We start from the raw sequence: 11,820 nt of genomic DNA on the forward strand, positions 1-11,820 counted from the left end.
TTTTTTTTTTTTTTTTTATAACTTGAGCAGATTCTTACTTTAAATCTGCACTCCAAAAACTCTTATTCTTAACATGGTTTTGTCTTATTTTCCATTTAAAATGTAGGAAAATCCTTGAAACAAAATCAGTTTAAGAAGCAACAATGGTTATACATTATTTTAAGGTGTCCTTGTTACAGTGTAATTGTACATTTAAGTACTGGGTAATATTAATTAACTACATGTACTTACTATATGGTTATGGTTAGAATTAGGGTTTGGCTTAGGGTTACTTGCATGTAATTATGCATCATTTATTGTTATTGTAATAGTAAGTACATATAACAAAGACACCTTAAAATAAAGTGTTACCGCAACAATATATAAGATATTAAGACTTGTTTTCTGGGAAATTATCTTTATTTTTGAAAAGATTTTGTCTTCTTTTTTACTTAAGTTTTCTAAAAATCCTTGAAACAAGTTCAGTTTACTTGAGTGCCAACACTGCATAAGATATTAAGACTTGTTTTTACTACGGAATAGTCTTCATTATTAACAAAAAAAAAATTTTTTTCTCTCTTTTGGAAGTCTGATAAGCTCAGTGCACCAAAGGCTCCATTTTGAAATTCCATTTATTTGTAAATATCAGTTGTGAGAAGCACAAGGAAAAAACAGTTTTGTAAGAAACTGTTGGGTCAGAACGCTCTTCCTTAAAGGAAAAGTACCATTAAAATTAAAACGATGTCCTTATTTACTCATCCTCTTGTTTCATTTTTGAGTAAGCGCTTCCTTTAGTAGTTCATACGTTTCATACTCTATATACTTTTAAGTCAGAATTAGTTCTTTTGATTTTCCCCACCTCAGCTTTGTCCACTCAATCCCAGAATCCCTTTCCCGGCGAAACTGCCGCCTTGATGGCGCTGGTCACCATTACAGTAATCAGACTACTTGACAGGTTTGTAATGGTGCTAATTGAAGAGATTAAAGTGAGATGGGTGAGCGCTCTCTTTCCCTCAGCAGATGGTTTTGATGAGCACCTACTGTGAACCTTAAGTGTTTCTGCCGGGATTACAACAACTGGAGAGTAGAGCCCGCAGGGTAGAGAAAAGAGAAGCAGGAAGCGAAGCTGTTGGCTTGGTAGGGGAGCGAGTGACTGGACAAAGCTGAATCAAACGGGCCGCTGTGGCCCCGACTGGCTTGATCCTCAGGCATTCTGTTTCTTTCTTCCTAAGATGGAGAACGAGGGGGAGAGGGAGAAGATTTGTTTTCTAAGCAGAAACAAATTGCGTGCGATACGAACGTTTTTTTGTAAGAGAACACCTTATTGGTTGCATGTCTCTCTATCAGAGTTGGTTTAGTTAGCAGGAGAGTTAATTAGTTACTTTGGCTCCACAGGAAGATTTTCCCTCTTTTGGGATGGGAACATTTTTATCTAACGTGTCCCAAGTGCTCGCTTTTGTGCCCGAAAATGCCAGAAAATAAACATGTGAACGTGAAACAAAAGCTCAGCGGGATCCACCGCGTTTCTTCACAAACGTCTCGTTGAGAAAAAGTTACTAACATGTGAGGAAGGTTTTTGTTTTACAGTTGTGGCCCTAAAACTGAAGGCCTGTGTGAAAATGCAACAAAACAGCAACAGAGAGCTCTCACAGTCTCCCCTCTCTCTTCTTTTCCCCATTCACCCCCTCGCAGCCACATATGGAGAGGACTCCTCTCTAGCCTTTCTTTTTCTGCTCATCTTTTGTCTTTGCTGAAGACCAGCCGATGCTTTTCTGCATGTGCATATCAATAGGAGCAGCAAAAGAGAGAGAGAAGAGAGTCCCTCTGTGATGTCCCGTTGTTTGTCTTTGCCAAAGGCTCTCGCTCTGCCTCCAGGCTCCCAGGGAACGTACCCTTCCACTATTCGGCCCCGGGCCCTGCTCTCCTCCTCTGATTGGCATTCCCAAACCCGAGTTCGGGGCTGCGCTTAAGCCTCAGAGCAAATGTTTGTCAGGAAAGTGGCAGGGAGAATAGGGCCGTCCGATAGGGCTCTGCCGTCCGTGACCAGACGACTCGTCCCAGGGATTTTTGCCGGCCCCACAGCGTTTCTCTCCGCAGCTGGAGAGATGAACGCAGAGGAAGAAAAGGAGGATGGAGAGTAAAAGAGTGTGAATAAAAGGCATCTGGTGCTGAAGAGCTTGTGACTGTTTAATGGCAACCTTTTCTTCTCTTTGATTTCTCTCCAGTCAAGGATTACCAGTACTTGGCATTTAGAAAGATTGGATCATTAATGTGCGTGTGTGTGTGCGCGCGCATTTTTGTCTGGGAGAGCGTACGTGTTTGTTGACGTCGAAGTCATTTAATTTTGTATGATTTTTTTTAACACTTTGACCAGTCTTTTTCTTTTATATGAAGATATTATTAACATTACTGAATTTACTAAAATGTTCTAGATTGTTTAATTGGTAATTAAACTAATTTTGTTTTTATTATAAATACATATAAAAGATTAGATTAATCTTCAAATTGAACTCTGCAGTTTAGGTTCTGTCAATAAGGGGGCAGCAATACACAGATGCCTTTCAATTTCTTTGTATCTCAAATACTATTCTTTATCTTTGTAAATTTTGTGCAGTCCATCTTCTAAGCGGGATTTTTTGACACCATGGAATTGTTTGTTCTGAGGATGATAAATAATTATATAATTTATCTTATGACAACCACACTGGAGAATATATGAATAAAAGAAAACCTTTTTAAATGAAAGGCGCTGTTACATGCAGTCCTTAAGAATATAATCCCGGCAGCTGAAATGTCTTTATCCATGAGATCGTCCCGCATTTTCTGATATAATGTCAACATTTTCTGCTTTTTTTCTTCTTCCTTTTCACAGTGGATGTCTGTTCCCTGATGCTAAAACTCTATTATGACATTTAAAATGAAATGTCAGCGGAACTGGGTTTAATAGGACTGAGTCTTTTCCTTCGTTGTTTAATCAAACCTCATTGTTCCTTATGGGCAGCAGTTTGTGCAAGACAGAACAAATGTCAGCCGTTACCGAACATCTTCAAACTCTCTTTACTTTCTCTTGGAAATCAGTGGTAAATAAACTTGTTATTCGGTGGATTTGTTTGTTTATCCTTCCCGTGTATATTTTTTTCTCTCATTTAGTTGGGTAATGTTGGCTTTAATTTGCAGACCCCTGACTGCTAAGAGGAGGAATTCGTAGCTCATGAATAGGTAATGACACTTGTGTTTGTGAATATTGCAGCAGGATGGGGCTTTCTCCTTTTAAGTCAATTGTAATTCGCAGTAGTTGCAGAAAAAGCCCCTCACCCAACAAGTCACCTCTGATAAATTAACTTTTATACTACCTTTTTTCACTGACAGGTTTGCAGTGTGGTTTTATTTGCTATTTTCTTTTCTTCTTCTCCAAGAGCGTTTAGAATTCACCTTTCAATATAGCTAAATCGGTTTTATTGTCAAATAACAGTGAATAGCTTCTCTTTGGATGTTTGTCAAGATGGGATGAAGCCTGGCTGAAGTACCGAGTGGTATAGGTATATTGACAGTAGGGCAGTGCTCATAAAAAAGACCCAATGAAGTAAAGCGGTGAAATATCAGATTCTCGCAGAGGGCCGATTTGTTATAGCAGCTAAATGCTTCTGACTGGCCCTCGATGATGGCGTTACTTTCTACTTTCTCCTGGGCTGTGGTGCCATTTGACCCTAAACGGTTCATTACAGCCAAGAGCCGGTGTTTACGGCAGCCTGCCGGTCAGGCCTGGGCGGCCAAATCCCTGTAGCCCTCTGGTCAAACACAGATATTACACTCTGTAATAACATTGGCCAACCCAACTGACCCTTGCTCGCTTCAATAAGAAAAACGCACAGCCCAGTGTGTGGGCTTGTTGATGTTTGAGAGTGTGTGTGTGTGTGATGGTAGAGTCTCCGACTTCAGCCGACCAAGGTGATGTTGTCAATATCTGAATTTGTTTTCCTTTATTGAGTTTGTGCCTGACCAAAATGGTCAGGAAGCTCACTTTAGCCATGGTTCTTTATATGTCTGTATTACTGAAACATACAAAATAATCTTTTCTATCTGTATGGAAAGCCTTTAAATCATCCTTGTATCCTTATAAAAATCCTCTATAAATGAATGCAGTGGTCTTAAATTGTTTTGCTTCAGAACACAGATTTTACATTTTGTAGGTTGTAAATTAAAAAAAAATATTGGAGAAGACTGTTTTACAAGAAAATGCTTTCATTTTTTCTACTTCAAAATTTCATGTTTAATTTAATGTGTTACTTGCTGTTTTTTTGTGATTTTGTAAAATTTATTAGCAGTTTCTGAGTGAAAATCGTTTCTACCTATTTTTTTTAGTTGACCAAAATTGCTCATGAGTCAACAAATGCCTTTGTAATTAAATCCAGTTATTATTATTATCATGAACTGAAAGCCCAACAATATGCTTAATTATTGACATGACATAGGATAAGCATTAATCACATAAGAGTATTAATCATTTTAATTTCTGAAGTCTTGAAAAAATATAAAAGTATATAAAATCAGCTGACAGGCAATGTCACAACCCTCCGGTTAAGAACCTCTTTATTATTCCATCCATAAATATTAATATTGTTAGTGGTTATATTTCGTCAACAGAAATGTCATGAATTGTATCTGTTAATGAATTCTTAACCCTTAAATCTCTTTCAACCCTGCTTCATGTCCTTTGTTTTCACAAGCATCTTGCAGCCATCGTTTCTGCCTCTGTGGGCACGAGTCCTCAGTCTGGCAGAGGATACATGTCCACTCAGTGCGCTGGCGGTGGGATTTGGCCATGCGCTATGAGGGCTTTCTGCCACAATGGCTAGTTTTCTCTGCCTCTGTATCTATCGCCGCGGGGTAGTGCATTCTCTGGGGATAATGCACTAGAATCTGCGGCCCATCCAGCTTTGGGCGACGCCTGCTTTGATCACCCCCATCCTCCGCACATCAGCCTGGCGTTGGGCTTTAAACCAACAGCGGCATAGGAGCAGGGGCCAGCATCAACTGTTTAAATGCACGCAATGTTATTAAGTGCAGTTACACAGGGGTGAATAGCAGAAGGGAAATACTGTCCATTTTTCGAGTGAAGGGCTGTTGGCATTAGGTATTAGGACAGGCATCTGTGGAAGTTTTTAGAACACGGAGCTCTTTTCCACTACTTGCCTTGTCTCCCTCCCATCACAGTCACTTATATCTTAGTGAAAATAGTAGGTACACTTCGTCTTCTGATAGTGTCTAAACAAAGTGTTGTCTGGTAGTGTTTGTGAAATAAACTTGAATGTGTTTGTGGATTGTGTTGTGTTCTTCTACCTGTTATCTAATATTTTTGTATGTTTATATCTCAGGTGAAAAGGAACATTTCAGACCTGACAAACATCCCTGTGCGGCATCAACAGTGGGACGGCTGGCCTGCCTCTGCCTCAGATGACTTGGTATGTTTTTTACTCTCTCTTTTAGTTTTTTTTTTTTTAACCCTGTGACGATTGTCCACCTGCCTTTTGCTCCAGTTTAAATAAAAACTGCCCAGATTTAATAATTATAATATAGAGAATAAGTTGTAAATTAAGATTAGTAGTAGTGTTATATATATATACAGTATCTCACAGAAAGTGAGTACAACCCTTTGCTACAATGTAAAGTAGTGAGTGTACAGCTTGTATAACAGTGTAAATTTGCTGTCCCCTCAAAATAACTCAACACACAGCCATTAATGTCTAAACCGCTGGCCACAAAAGTGAGTACACCCCTAAGTGAAAATGTCCAAATTGGGCCCAATTAGCCATTTTCTCTCCCCGGTGTCATGTGACTCATTAGTGTTACAAGGTCTCAGGTGTGAATGGGGAGCAGGTGTGTTAAATTTGGTGTTATCGCTCTCACTCTCTCATACTGGTCACTGGAAGTTCAACATGGCACCTCATGGCAAAGAACTCTCTGAGGATCTGAAAAAAAGAATTGTTGCTCTACATAAAGATGGCGTAGGCTATAAGAAGATTGCCAAGACCCTGAAACTGAGCTGCAGCACGGTGGCCAAGACCATACAGCGGTTTAACAGGACAGGTTCCACTCAGAACAGGCCTCGCCATGGTCGACCAAAGAAGTTGAGTGCACGTGCTCAGCGTCATATCCAGAGGTTGTGTTTGGGAAATAGACGTATGAGTGCTGCCAGCATTGCTGCAGAGGTTGAAGGGGTGGGGGGTCAGCCTGTCAGTGCTCAGACCATACGCCGCACACTGCATCAAATTGGTCTGCATGGCTGTCGTCCCAGAAGGAAGCCTCTTCTAAAGATGATGCACAAGAAAGCCCGCAAACAGTTTGCTGAAGACAAGCAGACTAAGGACATGGATTACTGGAACCATGTCCTGTGGTCTGATGAGACCAAGATAAACTTATTTGGTTCAGATGGTGTCAAGCGTGTGTGGCGGCAACCAGGTGAGGAGTACAAAGACAAGTGTGTCTTGCCTACAGTCAAGCATGGTGGTGGGAGTGTCATGGTCTGGGGCTGCATGAGTGCTGCCGGCACTGGGGAGCTACAGTTCATTGAGGGAACCATGAATGCCAACATGTACTGTGACATACTGAAGCAGAGCATGATCCCCTCCCTTCGGAGACTGGGCCGCAGGGCAGTATTCCAACATGATAACGACCCCAAACACACCTCCAAGACGACCACTGCCTTGCTAAAGAAGCTGAGGGTAAAGGTGATGGATTGGCCAAGCATGGGCATCCTCAAACGGAAGGTGGAGGAGCGCAAGGTGTCTAACATCCACCAGCTCCGTGATGTTGTCATGGAGGAGTGGAAGAGGACTCCAGTGGTAACCTGTGAAGCTCTGGTGAACTCCATGCCTAAGAGGGTTAAGGCAGTGCTGGAAAATAATGGTGGGTGCACAAAATATTGACACTTTGGGCCCAATTTGGACATTTTCACTTAGGGGTGTACTCACTTTTGTGGCCAGCGGTTTAGACATTAATGGCTGTGTGTTGAGTTATTTTGAGGGGACAGCAAATTTACACTGTTATACAAGCTGTACACTCACTACTTTACATTGTAGCAAAGTGTCATTTCTTCAGTGTTGTCACATGAAAAGGTATAATAACATATTTACAAAAATGTGAGGGGTGTACTCACTTCTGTGAGATACTGCATATATATATATATGTGTGTGTGTGTGTGATAAAATTAAGGTTTTTTGCCAAATTAAACTGAGATTTTACCTACCTCGATGACAAAGAAAGGCTTCTTGTTGGTCACTTGGTTTTGGTCAAGACTCTGATATCCCTTCCCGCAGCAAAATCTCACTGGCCCCAAATCCTGCACTGCATAACTCTAACTTCAAGTATGTTTTGCTTCGCTATAATTGTTGCATTTTTACTTTCAGTGTGAAATGACAAATTACATGACAAAAAATTATGCCTTAGGAGTGTAAGAAAACAGGTTTCTTATAGAAGTTTAGACAAATTGAATAGAATAATTTCTTCTTTTCTGTAGTGGTTTAAGTATCACCCAATGTGAAAGTAAGATGTTGGTACTAATTAAGATGTCCCACAGCAGCTCCTCTCACTTGTCCTCTCTGTGTGGACATTACAGCTCATGTAGTGGGGGGTCAGTGACCTTTCTCGCCCAGCCTTTCAGTACGACTCGTTCACAGTGATCAGAGAGGGCCCTAACACCGAACCCTGAGGAACCCCACCTCCCAGCTTAGACATCCATGATAAGCATCTGTACAATAACCATGGGAACTTTTTCTTTACTTATCACTAGTCATTGTGCAACTGACCAGTTAAGCATGGAAATTGCCCTTGTGTTTTTAACCATGTGTTTCTTAGGTGCTTGTCATTGTGTCTTAATTTGCTGTCAGGTGCCTAATTTAGGGCAAGTACGATTTCAAAGGGAGTGGCCTGATGAACAAACCTGTTTTGTGAGCACTATTTGTTTCAGGTGTTGAAAGTCCCCCCCTCAACTTCCATATTTGCATTGTCATCTTTCAAAAGAGTAAAATGTATCTGACTGCTTTATTTTTTTCTGAAGCTATTAAGATGGTTTTGGTTACCACTATTAAAAGAACAAAATAAAACATAAAACCCTGTGACTACTTAGTATTTGAGAGTACCAGAACAAAAGACTATGACCCCATTGTCAATAGCTTTATGAGCAGTGTTTCACAGAGCTCTTTAACAATGACAACATTGTTTATTTTCAGTGTGCGTTTGTAAGGCTCATGTATCTCACCCATTGCATTTAGCTCATATTGTTAAAAGGGCGGTTGGAGAGATCGTTTCGTCCTTTAACGAAAAGCACAACAGACACAAGGTCACTGAATTACACCCTCTCACCACAGACTGCACACTTGAGTCGGGCCACTTCAGGGCTGAAGTGCACTCACCGAAGACCTCAACCCACAATCTTGTTTTTTTTTTATGAAGAGGGCACCGCTCATGAATACTCTTTAAGGCACATTAAACCGTTAATGCCCAAGCAGTGATTGGTTATGTGTGGTCATCATGCACTTGGCCACAGACCAGCTTTTCACCTCAACTCATCTTGGCTTATAGGGAGGGACATATTATTAAAGCACCAGTCTTAATAATGGCCCCCGGCCCTTATTGAAATGCCTAGCCGTGCATTAGACGCAAAGCTCTCGCATGGCAGGCAGGCCGTTTTTTGCGCGTATCTCATTAACCTTCCCTCATCTCCCAGGATTTGTACCAATAAACATGACAGCCCAGGCTTAGAAATACATTTACCAGCAGTCTGAGTCAATGCCTACTCCGCTGTGCTTTCATTACCCTTGGCTTGATCATATACAGCGAGTCTCTCTGTGCTCCGTTCCACCTCATAAGGGTGAAAAATGGAAAACTGATCAGTAGTCAGTTTACATTTCGCCAACTGAGCTTTTAAGCATATTGGTTTTGAAGGAGCTAGCGACAGGTTTGTTTGTTTAGTTTTTTTTTCTTGTACTGTTGAAATGGATTGAACTTAATATATTAATCAGTTTCAGAGGGAAGTCAGAACGTATACTTGGCTCTCAGTGCATCTTCTGTATTGGTGTTTTGTTTTACTGTCAGGGAGTCAAATGAAGAAAATATGGTTTGATTTTGATCCATTCATGCAGTGAAACTGTTTAACCAGTTAACATTTAAACAGTGTGGTTGTTTTAACTGGATTTGTGATTAGCATTGTAAATTTTTCTCCGGGGAGAAAGGGATTACAATGTAAAAATCAGCGTACCTTCTTATGCCTTTTGAATCTGGGGGTGGATCTTAGCGGTTGTCTTGACGTCCCTATGCAGTGTCTGTAAATTCAAAGGAGGCTGTTTACCATAGTAATGTTTTAGCCCTTGTTTGTTTGAGTGGGTGTAGTCGGGATGCGTGTGGTGTGTTTGAGGGGCTGACACAGGCTTCTTCATATGGCAGGCCACTTGAGGACTGCTGTTTGCAGGCTGTGTTTGGCATTAACCGCCCAAACTTCGATATCTTTTCTGCCCGAACTTGGGCTGCACTACATTTTTTTGTTGAATCCTACTGTGTCCTGGAGATTTCCGATGATTTATGTAAATAATGCCAGTTCATCATTTTGCTTTATTAGTGAAGATTTATTTCATGGCTTATGTAAATATAGTAATCTGAAAAAAATTTATTGTGTTCAAGATTGATTGACTGTGCACTGTTCCCTTGACGCTATTATTAAAAATGTCCCAGCATAAAATTGTAGCTCAAGTTCTTGTTTATTTTATTTGTTCTCTTAATTTAGGCTCCTAATTGGTCCATTTCCCACCTCTGAGTTCCCTTTCTCACACACACACATCCTGAGCCAAAACTCTTTTGAGCTCTTTTCATATTTCACTGCCAACCTCTTGGAGCACCTATGGGAATGATTGACAACTTCTGGAACGTCCTTATTAGAGTCTTTTCCCCCTTAATTGCTGACATTTATCCAGTGTTTCTTGGTGTTTGCTAATGTATTACTGCTGCTGCTCTCTGAGGGTCTCCGTGGCCCACGGCTGTTATGGGCTTTCAGCGTCACAGACCTGCGGAGGCGGCTTATTGGGCCCGCTGGTTGCCGTAGCAACGAGGCTCAGCTCTAAGCCCGTACAGAGCCCCTTGTGAGATTGCTGTCTGCAGGTGAAGTTTTCGAGAGAGAGGTATATACACTCTTATATTGCCAGTCTTCTGTCTTCAGAATGTCCACTCCCTGTCCCTTACTGGGGCTGACTGACATAAATCATGCTTTACATGTTTAGATCAACACCCTGCTGACTATGCCGGTGTCATATTTAGCAGTGGGTAGTGGTGATCTGTCATATGCAGGTGAAATGGATCTGTAATGTTTGATTTCGAAATGGAGGGGTTTTTCCATTCATCTCTGTTTTAGTAAATACGTTTCTCAGTTTTTCACACTGCATGATTTGGAAACTATTTTAATTTCGAAAACTGTAAATAAACATTCATTTTTTTAATGTTTTTAATTAATTTTGTAATTATTATTTTTATTATTTTAAAGTTATTATATATATATATATATATATATATATAAAAGTGTATGTATGTACGTATATGCACACACATTTATGTAAGTAAATACAAAATAATAAATAAATAATTAAATGTAAACCTAATGCATATAAATTTATCATCACCAGCTTTGATTTGTTTTTTATTTTTTATTAAAGTTTGGACATGTCAGTTACAATTTTTTTAGATGAAGTATTTCAAATAATATTTTGTGTTAAAGTATCACTATTTTGACACTGAGTTTTGCACTACAGAATTATAACATTTTATTATTGTAAGATGCATTTGCTGTTGTCTGCCATCCGGCATCCGGAAAATCGTAGCAGTTACAGATTACACCTTAAACAGGTGAAAACAAAACATCGCCTAGCCTATTCACACTTTTTTTTTCTCGAAGGGCTTAGTTCTGAAAGGTTCACTGGGCATTTTAAACACTGTATTTGACCCTAGATCTTAATCAAGACTGACACCTCTTCAAACCCCAACCTGAAAGGGTCCAACAGGTGTTTAGGGTGGGGCTTCTTATTTTTCTTTTCTTTTCTGGTCTCCACACTCTCTCGCTTTTTCCGCGCTCTCTAGCTCTCTTGTCCTCATCTATCAAAGAAGGCAGACACAAGGTGCAGCTTGGGGCTTTCGGACGACTAGAGCAGCTGTCAGCAGTAATTATCTCCTTCACAGCCTGAGCGATGGAGAATGACAACAAATAGATGAAAACAACCAAGAGGAGAAGTAAAAGTTGGCCAAAGAAATACGTTTAGTTGATAGTAGATGGAGAAGTCCTCTAAGATGAGAACAGAGAAAAATAAATGGAATTCCTCTTTTGCATGGTGCTCAGTGCTAGGGGCTTTAATGCAAGTGTTAATGAAAGGGGTCCAAAAGAGGAGGATTTTGTTCTTTGTTTGGAGGTGGAGAGGGAGGTGTGGAAAGATGAGGGGGTGACCTCTCCCCTGTAGCCTGCGGCTCTGAACACGCACACACTTAAGCACTCAGACACACTCATACCGTTAGGCATTGGGGTCAGAACATGGAAGTTTCACCACTTACCTGTGACTTTAAGTCCCCTAATTCTACCCTGCTTCACGTGTTAAGTCATGGAAAACAGGATTTACCTTGTTAGATAACGTTTATTTACTATGTAGATTTAGTGTAATATTTACATTCCTGACTATTTATGAGAACTAAACTGAAAAAAATTTTTGAGCACATTAAAGGGATAATTCACCTAAACATGAAAATTCATGCTTATTTAATGTAATTAAAAACCTTTATGACTTACTTTATTTTGTATAGATGTTTTTTTTT

The 11,820-nt window shown here is 40.2% G+C and overlaps 1 protein-coding gene across 2 annotated transcripts in view; it reads left to right on the plus strand.

Moving 5' to 3' along the window:
• The window catches only part of LOC107707577 (FAS-associated factor 1-like), a 72,962-nt gene that overhangs the window by 24,801 nt on the left and 36,341 nt on the right, over nt 1–11,820 (plus strand). For both annotated transcript variants that reach the window (XM_016511643.1, XM_016511644.1), the window contains exon 8: nt 5,355–5,441. In XM_016511643.1, coding sequence (XP_016367129.1) covers nt 5,355–5,441 — 87 coding nt within the window. The remainder of the gene's footprint in view (nt 1–5,354; nt 5,442–11,820) is intronic.

Source organism: Sinocyclocheilus rhinocerous, unplaced genomic scaffold, assembly GCF_001515625.1.
Source record: "Sinocyclocheilus rhinocerous isolate Xijiao unplaced genomic scaffold, SAMN03320098_v1.1 scaffold1166, whole genome shotgun sequence".
In the NCBI taxonomy this organism is placed as follows: Eukaryota; Metazoa; Chordata; class Actinopteri; order Cypriniformes; family Cyprinidae; genus Sinocyclocheilus; species Sinocyclocheilus rhinocerous.